Source organism: Gymnoscopelus braueri (assembly GCF_963280865.1).
Source record: "Gymnoscopelus braueri genome assembly, chromosome: 5".
NCBI lineage: Eukaryota > Metazoa > Chordata > Actinopteri > Myctophiformes > Myctophidae > Gymnoscopelus > Gymnoscopelus braueri.
This window is the reverse complement of record NC_137606.1, coordinates 26,087,760-26,107,530: the sequence shown is the minus strand read 5'-3', so window position 1 is coordinate 26,107,530 and position 19,771 is coordinate 26,087,760. Positions and strand designations below refer to the sequence as shown.

The 19,771-nt window shown below is 40.0% G+C and overlaps 1 protein-coding gene across 1 annotated transcript in view; it reads right to left on the bottom strand.

The window, feature by feature from the left end:
• Positions 1 to 1,824: 1,824 nt before the first annotated feature.
• nmd3 (NMD3 ribosome export adaptor) overlaps positions 1,825 to 19,771 on the bottom strand; it is a 22,817-nt gene continuing 4,870 nt past the window's right edge. The window contains exons 5-16 of the mRNA XM_080428104.1: positions 17,835 to 17,915; positions 16,458 to 16,586; positions 15,619 to 15,709; positions 14,192 to 14,270; positions 13,547 to 13,643; positions 12,138 to 12,255; positions 8,124 to 8,269; positions 6,360 to 6,472; positions 6,174 to 6,246; positions 5,863 to 5,969; positions 3,124 to 3,194; positions 1,825 to 2,361 (exon numbers count right to left, since the gene is read on the bottom strand). Of these exons, the coding sequence (XP_080284230.1) occupies positions 2,231 to 2,361; positions 3,124 to 3,194; positions 5,863 to 5,969; positions 6,174 to 6,246; positions 6,360 to 6,472; positions 8,124 to 8,269; positions 12,138 to 12,255; positions 13,547 to 13,643; positions 14,192 to 14,270; positions 15,619 to 15,709; positions 16,458 to 16,586; positions 17,835 to 17,915 (1,236 nt within the window). The 3' untranslated portion in view covers positions 1,825 to 2,230. The remainder of the gene's footprint in view (positions 2,362 to 3,123; positions 3,195 to 5,862; positions 5,970 to 6,173; positions 6,247 to 6,359; positions 6,473 to 8,123; positions 8,270 to 12,137; positions 12,256 to 13,546; positions 13,644 to 14,191; positions 14,271 to 15,618; positions 15,710 to 16,457; positions 16,587 to 17,834; positions 17,916 to 19,771) is intronic.

Sequence of the window (19,771 nt, the reverse complement as noted above, 5' to 3'; positions counted from 1 at the left end):
TGACCATGTGTGGAATGTTGTGGTCATAATTATGGTTTTAAACTCTTGCGGGAAGTCACATTTCCCTTGACGGACAATAAAGATTTGAACAATGAACCTTATTTTCTATAAACTTCCTATTCTTATAACTTGAAACTTAATTCTACCTCGTTTCTCTAAGACCACATCAGCAACAAGTGTTCTACGCTCTCATGCATTATCCTCTGGGTTTCTTGTACTATTACATTGTACTTTTCGTTTGACCAAAAAATATATACTTTCACTGAAAACCTTTCCAGTAAAAAAAAAATTGCAACTAAAGTTATCAAAAAAGTCAACCAAATAACAAGATTTTTGTACAGGATCTCCTCTCTGGTCAGTAGGAACACACTGAGGACTCTAGCTGGAGCACTCATCCGATGTCACTATGACTATGCATGCACCTCATGGTACCATAGCACCACAAAGGCCTTAAAAACAAGGCTTCAGACATCCCAAAACAAACTGGTAAGGCTACTGCTTGGCCTTACAATTCATTTAACCCCTGCACATTATGCTAGGATGGGATGGCTCAGGGTAGACCAACAGTCATAAAAAAAGTGTGACTCCTTACTCTCCTTCAAAACCGCTCTAAGAGCACTTACAGGTGGCTGAAATTCATAACTGGCCCCTGCAAAAAAGACCAAGCTTATCCCCCCCGGAACTGTTTATGGTACATATTTATTTTTGATTACTCGTTGTTTTAGCATATTCTAACTTCTGTATATTATTGTTTGTCTTTTTATTAGTTTTGATGAATTGAATACACAGGACCAATGGAAACAAGCCATAGTGCTTTCTTGGGTTTATCCTTTTAGCATCCTTTTGTATGGAACTGTACCTCTGTGCTTTTTTTCTTAAGTATTCAATCAATCAATGTGAGTAGCAATCACAGGAAAAACCATTAACAAAAAGGATGCAGATTTTTGCCTCCCTCTAGTGGATCCATTAAACAGCACAAGACAGCATCTCCTCTTTCCATGTAATTCCAAATAATACTTTATCCTGATCTTAATGTAACATAGTATAATAAACTGAATAGAAGCGGTGTCTCTACTTTCAAAACGTATTTAGTTTTAAGGCACTCTCATAGCTGGATGGTTAAGGCATCAACTATTTATCATCCCCGATTCCATTCCAGCTTGGAAATGTGTATTTCATGTCGTCCCCTTCCCTCTGCCCTCACTTTCCTGTCCATCTCATCTACCCTGTCCTGCGAATAAAGCAGAATTGCATGTTTTTAAATCCAGGGTCCCCACACATTTTTAGCAATGAATTTCCAAAACTTTTCCAAAACTTTTCCAGAATATTTAGCCCAATTTCCAGGCCTATATAACAATCATTCAGCGCAATAATGTGTCTCTTACTCCTATGTAGAATGCCCAAAGATAGGCAGTGTAGCAAAAATAAAGCATAGAATATAGAATAGTACAATTTCATTCAAAATTAGGGCATAGCTCACTGGAAGACTCATTATGGCATCCGTATGACTTATTTTATTTAAATAATATATGCCATCACACAGCCCGTTCGGCGAAAAACTACTTATGTTACATATTTCGTGTAATGTTATACATGTTTATGAAAATGTTTTGTATTAACTAAATCAATAGCCAAAAACAATGCATAGCCAAACATTTTTCCAGGACCCTTGATAAATTCCAGGACCTTTGATCAATTCCCTAACTTTTCCAGTACTGGATTATTTTTTTTTCAATTTCAAAATATTTCCAGGAATTTCATGACAGTGGGAACCCTGTAAATCATAAAAAACATATCAGATAGGCAGCACAGGACCTGTGAAAATTGGGTAAATATTTCTTTAATAATGTACTTATATAGCACTCCATTCATATATCACTTCAAACCATGTACTGTATCAATACAAAGATGGTATAGATAATTGCATCTGGAGCACTTCCGCAAGCACAAGATAAATGCCAATGAGTGGCATAGCTAAAACCCAGAAACCCGGATTTTGACTGGAAATGATCTCAGGATCACAGTTTAGAGGGACTGCTATTCGTGCAATACATTAGCTTCTAAATATGAGCCCATCTGTTGAGTTGATGCATCAGTCCTCACACTCTGTCATCCCACAGATGTAGGACTCAACTGACTGGATTGATCGGTCATTTGTTACAACGATGTCTGTAGGGCTCTCATTTCACTGATCAGACCGTGAATGTGATCTACGCTGCCGCCCGATTGGCTACTCCATCATGTCAGCGCCCTCTTCTCCGGTGGCGTCTGTCAGGGTGAGGTCTTCCAGCATCTCCATTAGGGATATGCGTGGCGCATCCTCATCGTCAGTGTCACTCTCCACTGCGATCTTAGATGCGTCTGAAAATAAAGATGATGCTAAAATTAACATTGCATGAATTGCCTACATAATCACTAAAGACGAATAGATGTGAGGCCAGAAATATAGCGGCACTTTCCTATGAGCCAAATTGAGCCTGCTCTCCTGTGCATCCCCTCTGTTTTCCAACTCTACTTTACCACTGATCTGTCTCAATAAAGGACATATATATTGGATTGTCAATCTCCCACTCTCTCTTTAACAGAAGTTAGCAGAGGCTTGTGAGAGAGACACGTGTTACTGAAAATGTATTGTGAATTATGAGGAGAAGATTCTATGTTTTTTTAACCATGCAATCTTATTTTTGCAACCCAAATATTCAGAGAGATGGGTCGGATTACAGACGGGCTGTCACTTGTTTGTTTAAGAGACAAAACGGTGTATGAGCTGGACCATTTGCTCAACAAAACAACAAAAAAGGTTCGACATACTTTGTTTTCTCAATACAGGAATGTATATATTGTTATATATATATATATATATGTCTTTGCCACAAATTTACGAATTTGCTATGATTTTTTAAAGGGGGGGGGCACCCCAAACAGGGATGAAAGCTGTTGACAGCTTCTCTGGATTAGACAATAGCAGCAACAAAACAAAAGCCAGGGCATTGTTTTAATATAATCAAACTCCAACCAGACAAAAATCAAGGAGGTTTTTACTCAAAGGTTTCAGAGAGGGGGGATTGAGGGAATGAAACCAAAAAGGCTAAGAACACGTAACCTGAGGGGCTGCGAACTCACCTCTGAAGATGTTGACGTTTTTCCTGATGGTCTCATCCTCCTCCAGGTCCTCTAGGAAGTCCTGATATTGTCTGAAGAACACAGAATACAAACCTTTAAACAAGACTGAAGTAGAAGGTAACAAGGCAATTCAAAGTTTTTTGAATAAAGTTACAGTGTACGTAACATTATATATATATATATATATAAAAATATATTTTAGTATAGTATAGAGTCATTTACCCCATTTCCAGGGTTATAGCAATCATACGGTGTCTGTATATTAGCAATCATACAGCGCTATAATGAGACTCTTACTACTCAGAGAATTCCATTCCATATTCTGTGCCACATTTATGCTAAATGACCTATCCTAGGGCATAGCGCACTGGAGTACAAGGCTCATTAACTGCTTGCACTCCTTGTAATCTTTAAGCTGATTGATTTATACTAGACCGAGGGCTTTATGTGACAAAAAGAACCAAGCAAACAAAGTATCACGGTGCGACGCATTGATCTATTATTTTTGTCACATGTCCTGTATACATTAGGCCACACTCCCGCAGCTCCGTGCAGAGCAGCGCCACATTTTATTATGTTACATATTTTGCATAATGATAGAACTGTTTTGGAATATGCAACAGCCAAAAACAATGCATAGCCAAACATTTTTCAAAATATTTGATTAATTTCTAAACCTTTTCCAGGCCTGGAAACAGTTTACGTAATAATTTCAAAACATTTCCAGGAATGTCATGGCCGTGAGAACCCTTTATGATGTCACCTCAATGAAAGTTAACTAAATCAATAATGTGCTAGTTAGGTTGTACTCATTTTGCTGCAGGCTACACACATGATGAAACTATGTGAAATGATCCAACATGGTTCCAGACTAACTCTTTTCACCCCCGTCCCAGAACTGTCCCAAAATACAAATGTAACCGTCCCAAATTGAATATAATCCATCAAACATCTTTTAAATTACAATAACTTAATGTATATATATATATATTTGTAATTAATAATATAATAAAATATTATAATTATTGTTGTTGTTATTATTGCTGTTGAAATGGCTTAGCACATCTTTTAAATTAATAACTTAATATATATATATATATATATATATATATATATATATATATATATATATATATATATATATTTGTAATTAATAATATAATAAAATATAATAATTATTGTTGTTATTATTGCTGTTGAAATGGCTTAGCAATCCTTTCTATTTTTATACTGTGATTTGTGGCTACTAAATATCTGATTGTCACAGCCAGGGTTGCTTGCTGGTGTGTGGTAGAAGAACCATGCGCAATTGTTGGATAAATTACGGCAAAACCTGGTTTGTACTTCGTCCGTACGACGGTGTCACGGTGGACTTAGCCGATCTACAAGCCCACAACGGGACGCATCCTCAACGCTTTGAGGGCTTTCATATCGGCTATGCTCACCACGCAACAGTCATACAGACAAAGAATAACCACACTTATTGGAAAGGTCTCTACATGCAGTCTGCCTGAGCCTCACTGCATGCATCATTTTAGTTCAGATGGAACTGTAGCCGAGATGGAGTTATTTATTTCAGACGAGCTGACAGCTGATCTGTTCGTCCTGTTAGAGTGTTAAATAAAAGACCATTATTGGCGAAAATAAGCCTACCCAGCACTGAACTCTGTGAAATGAATGCCAGCGTGGACGACTGGCTGTGTTGAAGAAAAACATAACGTCTCGTGATGTTTTATAGAGTTGCCAAAAGTTAAACAAACTATCAATGTGATGACATCGCGTTCCGTTTAACATTTTATTTTTAATATCGCAATCCAAATCATATCCATAACGTTTGAAGTAGCAAGGCAATATTTTCCATGGAAAGGAGACTGGGACAGTAAGATTTATCACTCCTTTCGACTAGTTGTTGGATATAGTTCCTACTTCCCAGATTGACAGTGTCTGTTCTCCATCTCTTTCTGCTGTGAATGTTAACCTCTTCACGACACGTGCATGTTTACAACTTCTACCTGAAAAGGACGATCAGCACTGCCTGCTGTAACTTTTAAGCATTCTATAAACATCATTATTTTCTGTGTGTCTGCTGCTCAGCTCCTGCTGCGAGTTTGTGCACCGGCATTTTTAGCGCAGTGACATTGATATGCGCAGTTGGCTCAAAAAATCCTCTGCATCCCAGGGGAAATTAATTTGCGTCCCAAATACGTATTTTTATGTATGGACTTCGGGATTCCCTTAGTCTCGAGCCCTGTGATCCAGTGTTATGCAAACTAGTTGGACTGAAAATGAGATATTGTCACCTTACATGTAAAAGCTCCATCCCAGTGGCCTTGTGGTTAGAGTGCCCTGAGGATTGGGTGGTCAGCGTTTGATTCCCTGGCCGGGTCATAGTAGCAAAGACTGTGGGACCCAATGCTTCCCAAGTTGGTCAATAATCCACCCTTTTGAAAATCACTATGTTTATCCTGTATTCAAATTGGCTTAACTCTCTGGCTGCCAAGAACGAGTTATCACAAGTATTTTTCTGAATGCCCTGGCTGCCAAGAACGAGTTATGACAAGTTTTCTTTTTTTTTATTAAGAAAATGTTATTATTATTATCTTTTTTTTTGGGGGGGGAAAAAATGTTCAGAACCCAAGATATCGTGATCCGAATGCCAAATGTAGATGGGTTGTTTTTCCAGTCCTAAATTTAGGAAAACTCCAAGGACTTGGCATGAATCCTGCATAATCTTCCTACCTCTCATCTTCTGGGGCCAGGCCCTCCCGATCTTTGGTCATTTCCTTCAGTTTCCAGTTCCTACGCCTCACCCTCTTGCTGCGGTCGTAGCTCTTCTTAATCAGCACCTGTTTGGTTTGAAAATTGTTCAATCAATAAAAGCACGTCTGCAGTAAAATACAGATGTTGCATATTTGAACGGACTAAATGTGTGCATTTGTTACACAGAATGGTAAATTACCACCAGGGGTCAGTATCGACAATTCTATGGTTTCGGGGGAGCTGTGAGAAAGTCATTTATTCTGTGGATGATCAGTAATGAGGTCTCTTACCACATCAGGGAGATGGTGAGGGTTCATCTTATTCAGGTGCTCATCGTTTATGTTGGAATTGGCAAAGTCATAGCTGTAACATAGGACAACATTGCAAAAATAAGCAGACATCATGGGATGCATTTGGCCCTTTGTTTTGGTGCCGCATTTGACCTCTCAGCATCGATCAACGCCTCCCAAACCTACCCCATCACCAGGTCTCCTATGTTGAGCAGGTGACCCAGGAAGGTACGGCAGTGGTACTGCTGGCTGGTATTCATCTCTGATGTCTTCTGAACCCACACCTCAGCCAGGGTGTGCTTTAACACACACACACGATACAGAAGACAATTAGCACCTACCATATGTAGCAGACACATTACGATAGTACGATACAACTTTATTGTCAGCTCTCACTGAAATTTGCTTTGTGTCCATGACGTCACCGTTCAAGATACAGACAGGACATACATAATACATTACACAAGGTACATTACAGGACACACATCACAGAAGCAGACAGAAACAAGAACAATAGAACATATCCTCTTGGTTTACCCATTTTGGTTTAAAAGCATAACAGACTGGTTGTACAAAAGAGTTCAGAAGCTGCAATACATCCAAAACAGCGCTGCCAGGGTCCTAATGAGAGTGCGTAAGCACGATCATATAACACCGATCCTATTTTCACTGCACTGGCTCCCCGTTTCAGCTAGGATCGACTACAAGGTCCTGCTGATCACCCACAACTGCATAAATGGACATGCCCCTCCCTACCTACAGAAATTAATTAGGCCCCCACAAAATTCCACCCGCACCCTCAGATCTACAAGCAGATTCCTCCTCGATGTCCCTGGTACAAAGCTACGTACTATGGGTGACCGGGCCTTCTGCTCGGCAGCGCCGCGCCTGTGGAACAGCCTTCCTATTAACCTGAGAGCACCACAGACCCTGGACTCTTTTAAAATAGGCCTGAAAACGTTTTTGTTTCAGAGGGCATTTTCGTGTTGAATTGTTGTTTAGTCTGTTTTTAAATCTTGCTTTTAACTTTATATGATTGATGATGTTTTACCATGTGGCACTTTGAGATTCCTTGTGAATGAAAAGCGCATTACAAATAAAATTTATTATTTATTATTATTATTTCTTTAGCCTGTTTTTCTTATATTTTGGGACTCTAAACCGCCTCATGGAGGGCAACAGTTGATATTCATCATTTAAATACATTACACACATTGTTGTCCTAACACTCTGGAACAGTGGTTCTCAACCTGTGGGCAGTGGGCCGCGAAGATATTGCAAGAGGGTTCCCCAAATAACTGGCAAAACACTACGATTTCAATAATATAACAATATTTGTAAGATTTTTTTATTTATTTTTTAAACCTTGAAAAAAGTTCTCATTGTGATACAGAAACTTGACTACGTTAGTCCCATTGGTCACAAGCCGGAAACCCAATTGATTGATGATTAAAATGTATACTACAATTGGCCCAAACCATCTGGCCACTAACGCAGCAGCCGATTGGCCAGATGGGTGGGCCGGCCCACTGCTCTAGAAGACAACAAAAAAGGTACCCTCAAGCCCGTTGGCATTTAACCCGTTCAATCCAGGATTGCATCCGTGTCACTTTAGATTTCTTTGGCTATTAAAAAAATAGCAGATATACAAGCTCATAGCGCAGCACCGCTTTAAAAAATGTTCCGTTTTTTCAAAAAATGTATTGAGGATTTACAAGCTCGTACTGCCGCACTATGAGCTTGTATATCTGCTATTTTTGAAAAGCCCAAAATAGTGGTTATAGCTAAAAAGAACTAAAATGACACAGTATGCATTTCCCACATTGAACGTGTTAAACAAAACACTAGCCAAGCTAAGGGATAATATGTAATGGTCTGCCATAGATTGACCTTATAAATCAATCTATTCTACTGCACCACTGCCACTACCTCACCCTTCACGACACTCACCTTATTGGACCTCACGCCTGCTCCGGCCCCCAGTTTCTGGTCTCTAATGATCTCGGTATCCATGACGATGAACTCCTGTAGCTGCCGCGGGCTACAGAGACTGTTGAAGGGGTAGCGCCAGTATGTGCCCCCGTCCACCTCAGCAACTAGTGGGTTACATAATGATGAAATGTTTTTTAGATTTTGACAGACTGGTGCGTGTAAAGCAGTGGTTCTCAAACTGGGTCCCTGGAACAAAACATTTTGAGATGGGGGTCGGCGGCCAAATACATACAATACAGGGGTCCTTGACATGAAAAAGTTTGAGCACCACTGATATAGAAACCATTTTTTTCAGAATACTGTTGGGATTTAGAAGACATTTGTAGAATAGGCTTCAGGTCTTAATGGGTTAAGCATGTATACCAAGAGTTAATGATATACCGGTAAGTTGGTTCAAAGTTCAAGCTTATTCTGAATGGTTAGATCTTGTGCACGGGTACATCAGAGTAAAACCTTTTCGTTTGGCTTCCTTCAGACAATGTAGCAGCATAGGCAATAATAGTAAAGAAAAAGAGCACCAAAAAAAAAAGGTATCAGTAGTTTTATACTAATAGGATAATGAAAATAGATAAGCATATGCACTATATTGCATATGCATGGCATATTATATACACCATCAGCATGTATCAGTAGCTGCCACAATACCTTATACACAACACCACAGTACCTTCCATTGTATACTGGCCACTTACTGTATTTGCCAAACCAAACACTTACTCAAAAGGAAGCTAAACTACATTGCATAGTTGTGTTCTGAGGCTTTCTGTGGGGAAATAGCCTGACCGTATGTGAATATGTTTCTTGTTAAAAATGCAAATAAAAACAGTTCAAATATAAAAATAGCCTGGCCTAAGGCCTTTGAACACTAATTGAAAACACGTGAACTGCCTTTCAAGATGCCACAAATCTGCAACGGAGAACCTCTCAATCCGTTTCATGATCGATAATTACACCAAGTCTGCCACTTCCTCTTATTGATTACACATCTTTGTAAATCCACATGTTATGTGCTCATTTGGCTGTAAAGGCCAAGTCAATTGAAAATAGGTTTTGTGTGCGCCTGTGTCTTATGTGGTACGGTTTGATTAGGAGCAGACGAAAGCTGTTGAGTTAGTGGGCTGTGATGAACATGTGGCAAGCAGACTGGGGTCAGTTTAGTACAGCAGAGGAGAGACAGACCCGAGGCACATTCCACTCCTCTCAGTTTAACTGACACGTGAAATATGAAGGTTTTTTTATAGTGTTGTTTTATTGTAATCCAACACTCAGCCTAAAATGCACACACGCTCAAATTTGGAATTGGCTAGTCCGCACTCTCGCATCGCAGTACGGGAGATCACGGAACCTTGAGGGTAGAACTAACTAAACCTATAGTTTAATTTTATATTTACACTGATTGGAAGCCCATTTCACTCACTAAATAAAAAGTATTAATATTTCCCTAGCAATTCCGAACTTAGTGTTTTTTTCTTTAAAATGTAGGATAGGCAATTGCCGACACGACCACGTCATCTTCATCGCAGAGGACAATGTGCGCAGGTCGTTCAAAAGCGTGTCAACATCAGCAAAGCGACAGGGCCAGACAGCATCCCAGGACAGGTGATCAGAGCGTATGCGGCGCAGCTAGCTGGTGTGTTTACAGACATATTCAAACTCTCCCTTTCCCTGTGTGTAGTCCCCTCCTGCTTCTAGTCATCCACCATTGTTGCAGTGCTGAATAAAAACAAAGGAAACATGCTTAAATCATTGGTGTCCTGCTACCCTCACTCCCATAGTGAGCAAATGTCTTGAGAAGCATGTTAAGGACCTACTCTGTCGTACGTTACCACCCACACCAATCTACTTAAAAAACAGATCCACAGATGATGACATAGCTACAACACTCCACACTGTTCTCACCCACCGCTGTGTACAGTGTTGCGCATGTGTGGGCATACACCGGTTATGTAACATGACCACTGAAAAAAATAAAATAAAACACATTTAAGTCATTTTCATGTGGCACCTACTTTCTTGTAACATACTAAGTAAAGTGTCTTATCAATACAGCAGCAGAGCGGAGTAATTCCCTTACTACTATACGAGTAGGGGAGAAAGAAGTCTCAGGCTCTAAAATGTAGACAACAGCTCATTTTAACTCAGTACGAGCTTATACGTCTAGTACACGACTGCTTTTTTTTTTTTTTTAACTTTAAATTTTTATCCCACGATTTTGTAACCCTATTTTTTACACCCAGTGCCAATTGTCTATGTAATCCTGGGCACTACCTTCCCTCTGCCAACCTAGGGAGGCCAGGGCCGAGCTCATGCCTCCTTCAATGCATGAGAGCCAACTGACCTTCTTGTCACCTGACAGGGGAGAGTTTCCCTGGTTGGACGTAGCGCGTGGAAGGAACACGTTATTCCAACCAGTTCCCTTCCCCTCCATCAGGCGCCCCGGCTGGCCAGGGGGAGGCAGTATAGTGACCAGGATTACTGCATGTTTTTGTGAGGGTACCTACCCTAGGAGACACGGGGAGAACATGCAAACTCCACACAGAAAGGCCCTTTCGCCAACCCCACCTAGGGTATGGGCACTGATGACGCGGAGGAGAGAACACACCCCCAGCGCCCACAGCGTCCCCTGCGGGAATCGAACCCAGGACCTTCTAGCTGTGAGGCGACAGCTTTATTAACTTCTGTAGACAATGTGCCCTCAACCAATCTTGCTGCATATTTCTTGTTTGTGTCTGGCTGTACAGTATATCCTTACACTCTCTGATTGGATATACTGTTCATCTGTTTACTACTGTAGTATAACGCAATTCCATGCGTGACAAGGAGGACACCTACTGGTTGACACTGGGGAAAATAATATAGCTAACGGTAGTGAAGTTATTTCAAGTGCACACAAAGTAAGGTAGGCTATGCGCATGTGCATCCATTGTTACCGGTATACTTCCGAGTATGAGTTTATTGGTTGTCGGCATTATACCAATGATTTCATAATAAAGACTCTTGAATCTTGTTTTTAAATCAGTACTACAATTTCACTTTCTCTACCCCTTTTTTCTGCCACCGGGCAACCCTTTAGGTGGGACTCCTGGTATGAGAGAAGTTTACAACCTGCCTATACATGCAGATTATGCACCAAATACTGTACATGGAGTTGAAAGACTAAGGAAATGAAGTATGTTGAGTTTTAGTCACAGGGTTCCCACACATTTTTTACCAATGAATGTTCTTTGTCACGTTCTTTTTGTCACGTATACATAAGGCTGCAATCTCGCAGCCCGTTAGGCGAAAACCTACTTATGTTACTTATTTTGGGTAATGTTATACATGTTTTGGAAAATCTTTATTATTAACCCATTGAGACCTGGAACTGTCTCATTTTTAGATTTGAGCTAAAAAGCATTATTTTACACTTTGGGCTATTCAAAAATAGCAGATATACAAGCTCATAGCGCGGCACCGAGTGCCGCGCTACGAGCTTGTAGATCTGCTATTTTTTTTTAAACGTGAAAATGTGTGCAAATATTTGAATATATATATTTTTAAAGCGACCATTTAACTCAAATCTTTGCTTCTGGGGGGTCCCTGGAACAAAATATTTTGATGGGGGTCCGCGGCCAAATACATATAATTTTGGGGGTCCTTGACATGAAAAAGATTGAGCACCACTGATATAGAAACAAACGTTTTTCAGAAAACTGTTTAGGAGACAAGTAGAATCGGCTTCAGGTCTCAATGGGTTAACTAAATCAATAGCCAAAAACAATGCATAGCCAAATATTTTTCCAGGACCCTTGATAAATTCCAAACCCTTTCCAGGACTGGAAAAGGTCTTTTCCAATATCAAAATATTTCCAGGAATTTCATGACCGTAGTCAATCCAACCAAGTCAAACAGTGGCGGCTGGCTTCAAACGGCCACAGCAGGATGAAGATGGAAGTTGTGGAAGAGCACAGAAGTAGCATTAAGTGTACTCACTCTGCAGTGTACGGGGGTCAATGAGGTGAATGGTGCTGGTGACTCTAACGCACACACACACCTGGCCCATGTTCCCCAGGCTCTGGGCCATCCGAGGTGAAAGGCACACCACGCTGTCCTAGCAACCAAAAAATAACAATACATGCAGAGAGTCAAAGTAAGGTCAGAGCGAAAACAACTTTGGACTCACAATGAGCAGCTCACTTGGCTTACAACCACCCCAAAAAAACCCAGAGATTGCATAGTAACTGAGATTAGGAGTCGAGCGCTGGGATTACACCTTTGTACTTGAAACATGTAGAAAAGTCAAGTCAAAAGTCAAAGCCAAGTTCTGGTCTGTGGTCTCTCCCTCAACAGCATATTTATTATGCCTTTGATTTTAAGATTTTACTGATGACATTTAAAGCCTTACAAGGCCAGGCTCCACATTTTAGATATTGTCGCTGTCAGGCAGAACCGTTGGATCTCCTTATTACAACTTTTAATGATTTTTGTTTGTAAATGAATGCCCTACTTCATCATACAAGAGTGTCACACAAACTTACATTTCTTTTGTTTGATATAGACTGTGTGATACTGTCCTCATTAATGTCTAGGTAGCGATTTAACATTCTTGTTTTGATGCAATCACACAAATGCTGATTATGGTTCGAAGAGCACATCCTGTACTCAATAGTCAATTTGAGAAACATTCTTCACCCTGCCATTTCAAATGCCATCATTTTGGTCCCATGGTTTTAATCATGTTCATATCCAGCTTTCTGGCAAGTTATCTGCTGCTGAGATCTGAGCAGCGTAAGAGGTGGAACGTGCAAGTAATTACAGTATATTTTTTAAAAAAGCGTTTGCAAACTTACGAGATATATACTTCAAGCTATCAGTCACAATGTTACAAAACCTTTGCTTTGATCATGATAGGCGGAATGTAAATGAAAATATAGATCTTTTTTTGTAAGCTTGCAAGATATATACAACATGTTAATAATGAATAATTAACAGTGATAATATGACCAAAGCTTGGATCTACAGTATTATAATTTAAAACAACTTGAATCATCTCTCTCAAATTGACTTATCAATCCTTTGAGAACTGACTTAAACTTTCATGGAAGAGCATATGCATTTTACTCAATAGGTCTAGGGAATCAGCTTTGAGCTCTTTCATCTTATATTGGCTGTGTAGACAATATAAGATGAGAGATTCTTGGCTAGGCAGTGTTTTGAATCTACATGTTGGTAGAACTAAAGTATCTTCTAAGACCACAAAACACACAAGAGAAGAGTTGATGAAGCTGGGATTTGGGTTGCAACAAGACTCTGCCCTGGCTTGTCAAAAACCAAACGATACGAACATGTCTGCATGTCTCAGATACAGAGGTCCAACAAAAACTGACAAACATGCTATATACCTTGCAGATGGGTACAATTTCCATAGAGTAGGTGCTCTTATAGTTGTACGTGTTTGAGTGGATGTCATGGGAGATGAGGCGCTGGGATGTCTTTGACCTTTAAAAATGAAAGAGTATTAAGTGTCAGAGATTGCATTGATGTTACAAAGGGAAGTATCACATATAAAATGGCCCATATATATATATACACACAGTATCATAGGTGAATTATATAATCACAATCACAGCCAAAGATGATTGTTTTAAGAATTCAGTGCTTTGTGTGGTCAAAGGGTGTGTTCACACCATCCGCCTGTTATGAAGAAAATGCGCTGCCAAGAGCGCTTTTTCGGCTGAAAATGAAAACAGAAAGGGGAGGGGGTCGCACAACGCGCATTTTGTTTCCTTATCATTGCTTACAGAGAGACCGTCAGCTTGGACCAACTGCTCTGCAATAGTCTGTATTTTAGCCTTCTATTTTGCTCAATACATTTGCCTGTCTCCACGGCGACATAGGCAGAAATAAATGTGCATTACAAAAGTTTACATTGGTTGTTGTAGTGTGGGTCTTTCAGGGTAAAGTCTACTACAAAAGTATTTGAAAAAGAAAACATATGTACAGTAAATACAATTTGATCCTGATACAGTGTATTTAGTACTTCTCACCTGCATGGTACAGTACATTGTAGAAAGTCTACCATCTTCTGAGCGTGCTGTTTAGAGCCGTAGTAGAAATCAATCCCCTCTAAGAGAGAAGAGTAATTAAAATACTGTACACAAATAAATGACCGATATGATTCACTGGTCATTTCAGAGAAACTTAAGACACAAACAGGGAAAAGCAAACACACATACACAAATATTAGGTGCAGCTTGAAAATTGTCAAGAAATAAAAAAAAGAAAAATATGGCAGCCACATGTTGGAAACCTTCACAAAGCTTTTATGTTTTGAGGATATGGAGGTAATTTAGATGAAACTGGCTCAAACTCCACTTTACTACCCTGTCCAAGAATAAAGGCCTCCGAGCAGCTGAGCCGTCACTAAATGCACACAGCATGCGTGTCTGAGGATGTGGATTACCAGGTGCGCGTGTTCCTGACATAGGCCACATATGGCGACAAACGTTGGACATCAAACTAGATGATTGGGGCCGGCATGTCAAATTGGGTACAAGTATTGTCCACACGTGCGTGCGTGTGTGTGTTGTAGAAATCAGAGTTCGCCAATAGGTAATGAGATACACTGCATGACTAGCATGCTATATGGAATGCTTGGTCTGATCCCAGTATGCCAATTAAGACACATTACATGACCTTCTGAAGCCCACACAAGGACAACTGTACAGGGAACTGATTGGTGCCAGTGATATGCACACATATCTGTTACTGGAAGAGGTAATAAGCGCTTCACCGATCATTATGTTCTTTTTAAAGGGACAGTTCCAGTTTTTATAATGGGGTTCGATATCACAAATCCCAAGGTCCCTATTTTTTATCTATATTTTTATGTATTTTGAGCTTTTCTCCCCAATTTGACAATTCTCCCCCATGTGTATAGTCCTGTCACTGCCAAACGCTACTGTTTGGTGAGAGGGTATTAGAGACAACCAAATCTCTTCCGATACACTATTCAGTTTAAATCGAGAACATAAGGCATGCAGATGAACTATCCCTCCCACTTCTGCTCCCTGCTGAACTGACACCCCTTTCAACTTGTAGGAGTTGCTAGTGCAGTAACGGAGAACACCCTCCCCACCCAGTTACCAATGCGCGAACAAGGCCAATTGTGTTCGTGGGAACACCTTGCCAACCCGGAGGCACCCGGGAGGAAACAAACCCCAGTCTCCACAGTGGTGGTCCGGGACTTTATCACTGCACTAACTGGATGCCACGTGACATCCCACGGTTCTTGTCAAAATGTTTTTAAAAACAGCACAATGGTTACCGACTAATGTCCACTGGAAGCTTTAACAACAACAACCTTGGGATGTGCAATATCAAACCCAAATATAAAATTCTGAACTATCCTTTTAATTGTACATTAGTTGCATATGACAGGTTCTCATTTTGTTTCTTATAAAATAATACATACCATTGATTTCTTTGATGTTGAGGGAATTCTGGTGGAGCTTGTGTTTGAGGATGAGCTGTTCTAGATAGTAGAACGTCTTTTTGTGAGTAGTCTATGAGTGGAAGAAAAGTATCACAGTCAGTGAGACACACTGATTATATATTCAGGTACCCAACTAACCACATAACTCTGTAGTGGGTTTCAAAAATATTGGTTTGAAAGTTGATTAGTCACTTGCTTACTGCATAATCACTGTATAATCTATTCCTGTTAAATGTTTTACAGAATACATTTAGGACCCGCTTCAGCAGATCACACCCAACAGGGGAGGGTTATATTACCATACCTCACACAGGATCAGATTTAACTGAATATTAAATAGAATAGAGTAGGGAGGTTTTGAAGAGGATTTTTGATCTGAGAAATGAACATGACCTGACTTTTCTTGACCTGGGAGCAGGGATTTTTACTGTGATCTTGTGTAGTTTTGAGTCATAGACCACTGTTTCCCCTGTTTCATATCGGCAGATCAAATTCAAAAGAATAAAAATAAATAACGCGATGCGTTATGAGCTTTTAGATTAGACTATTTTTGGTGCGCAACAATGACAACATCAATGTTAAATATTAATTACAGAAAACTTGTGGGTAGGTAGGGAGGGGTGGTCCTTGAGGATTGTTTGAAATATGCTAGTGGTCCAGAGCTCAAAAAAGGTTGAGAACCACATCATCATTCATTACAGCTACAGCGGCCACGAAATGAAAATCCTCAATAACGGAGGTTCAGAAGGTCCTGAAAAAATATTTTAAATGGTTTCTGGTGTCAGTGAGGTGGGGTTTAAGGACCAATATACACCTACCTTTTGCCTAACTTGCACTACCGAGTTCCAGAAGTCCTTCGCTTCCACACGGTGGCAGTCGTCACACATCTGGTGCTGGATGACAAACTCCACCACAAACACCTGCTGCAGGATGGCTCCATTCATCACCTAGTAGGAGAGCCACACACACACACGCACACACACACGCAACATTCAACACTAGCAATGGAACCCATAGAATAAAGGCACACTATCAGGACTTTCAACATTATATCTGCATTATATAACATAACAGTCAAAACACTGAGCCGTTTTCTAGTGATATCACTGGGGTACAATCTATGAATATGAAATCTATGTAAACTACAACCCTTTACAGTGGCTGTGACCTTGTTTGCTGTGTTTACGACAAGATATCAAACTTGACATCAGCTAATATGAATCAGGTTTATATAATGACAGCCACAGCACACATGGGCGCTGCTGCTTGCCCACAACATTCATCATGGGAATTGTAGGAACAGAGAAAGACAGAGAATTTGTTTATATGAAATCCATCAAAAATGAACTGAGATGCACATCAAGAACAATACATGCTCCTTCTAACATCCAAACTTTTTTCGGAAAGGGAGGTGAGATAACAGATACATTTTGACATTTTGAGAAACATTCACTTTGTTCCGACGCTCCTGCACTCCCAGATGTCTGACTGTCTTAAAAAGTTCGGAAAGCCTGTCCGAAACTGATATTTTCTGACATCGGAAGGAACATGTATTGACCTTAAGTGTCCCTTTCAAATGGTTACCTAGACAGGACAGCCTCTTCGAAAGAGACAAAAAACATTGCATGTTCTGAAGTCACTGTTTCTGTGCTTTTTAGAGTGTATCTGAACAGTGGGAGAGAGGGTCACTACTCACTATTACACAGACCCGTTATGGCACAAACAATAGACCTGGCCCTGAGAAGCACAAGGCTCGGGTTCTCATTAAAAAGGTCAAGGAGCTGCAATGACAGCCACTGGCAACAGTAAAATAAAGCACTCAGACAGTCAAGCCTCGATCATGTAACTCCTTTCTTCTTTCCAAATTATTATTATAGGCCGACAAAGCTATCTTTATTGATACTTCACCTCTTATGATAAGTCATTTGTGTAAATTGTCATCTTTGTTGCAAGTACAACATTGTATCATCTATGCTTCCTATCTATGTGTTCCTAAATGTCAACATCTGCCACTTTCAACTCTGACATTATCTTGTATTGTAAGTGTATTACAGGTGGTCATCCAGTCACTGCCACTGACAAATTGACAAACTATGAACCCAACGAACTTGGCTATATTAGGTTCCTAATCCGTTTGAATCTGATAGATTAAATGTCACTCTCTCATGCCTATCAGGTCTCCTCTGTGTCCTCACCTCTTTCTGTACGGTCAGTTTTATCTTGATCCTTTTGGAGTGCGGTTCGGTCCACAAGAAGCCAGCATCAATTAGTCGCACCTGGGTGGAGAGCGTTCTAGTTTAGAGCATGTAGTGGCAAACAAATTCTTCAAACATTTGCAAAGTAAATCTCACATGATTCAAATTACCAGCAATATGACTTGAACCTGTCAAAAGCAATAGATATTTGGTGAGAGTAAAATGTTATTCGAGTAGTATATACAAATACAAAGGGGCCGTGATGCCACTGTGATTGGGTGATTGTGTATATACCCTATGAACTTTATATTTTGTATCCATTTCATTCACTGCTGATATATTAACCACTTGAACCCTAGCATTAGGCCAGTTTAAACATTTCCAAACCCATTTGATATTCGGGGTTAGACTGGACTGGTAATACCAACTTTGACCACTTGCAGTCGTACGTTTCTTTTAATCATTTCATCTGGCATTGCTTGTTTGTCTTTTCTCATTATTCAGTGTTTATATGGTGTCAGCTCACCTCTTTTGCGGTTTTCAAATTCATGTTACCATAGTGGCAAAGTTTAAATTAAACCAAGCGAGTGAAGCGAGTCTTTGGCCATGTCTCCTCAACTCTGAAATCAACACACACACTGTGTTGTGTTTTTCTATAAGTCACCAGTTACTACTTTTGGTGTAACACTAGTGGCTACGGTTAGCAGTCCGTGTTGTTCTCTTTGTTGGCAGAGACAAGACTGTTCATTTATCATTTCATGTAGGTAGATGAACAGGCCACGGACACCGGATCAGATAAGCCTTCAGGATTAAAACAGCAGCCGCTGTGGTCAGCAGCCGCGTGGTCAAGTGTTTGGATGTCACAAATTCTTAACACGTTGCGTTAGTCAGCGTCACTGAAATCTGATCTCCTTACCAGGTCAGCTCTGCCTCAGATTAATTCCCTTCTCTGATCGTTTTCAGGGTTTATTTTGTATTTGATGAGTACAACTACACCAGCAACAAGCTGGTGTTCTAGACTGGTTATAACCGTCAATAATTATACTTTCTCGTGGACTTATTTAGCTGCCAACACTGCAAACCTTAACATGCTAAACTGCTAGTATTAGCCGACAGTCTTTTTTCCAACCAGTTGGAAAAGAACAGATATATAAGCAGCATTGGGATACCAATTTCATCCAATCAAAAGAGAGATCTCATTAGGGTTTAACATTTTCCGGGAAATAGCTAATTTTAATTCCCGGGAATTTTCAGACCTTTTCCCGGGCTTCCCGGGAATTCCCGTTAAGGGGTAAAAAAAAAAAAAAAGTACCCACTAAAATGCATTTATATGTAGATACTTAAATAGCCAATTTTATATTGAGGTGCCCAAATGTCCCTATTGTGTCCACCTATGAACTTGCACTAATAATGACTTAAGTTTAAATCATATAAATATAAATATAATATAGTGCCCTGGCGGAGATCTGCCCTGTTGCGCAGCAGCGGGTGAAGACAATTAACTTAAACGAGGAGCTACGCTGTGCACCCAACAGCACTCAAACAATGTCAAACTCTAGCTGCTGAAATAAACGTTCCATTTGTATCATTATTGACAAGAGAATTTGCAAAAGGATTATTTATTTATTGTCCATCAGAGCGCCGGTGAGGTCACAGCTTATCTCTACTTTTGTAGGATATTGATTTGATAGCCTAAACTTGTAATTTGTTTGCAGTTATTAATTTATATTAGGCTACTTGCTGGATATTAAGACTCCATTTTGGGATGTTGGCTGTATGTTGTCAAATGTATTAATCTATATTTTGTTGTTGATCAAATGTCGGGTTTTGTAGTGTGATGTTGATGTGCACATGCATGCGCTGCCACTGACAATCAATGAGACAGACAGCTGTTGTGCAGTTCACTTGTTCTACTGGGTAGTTCTAGTAAAATGGTA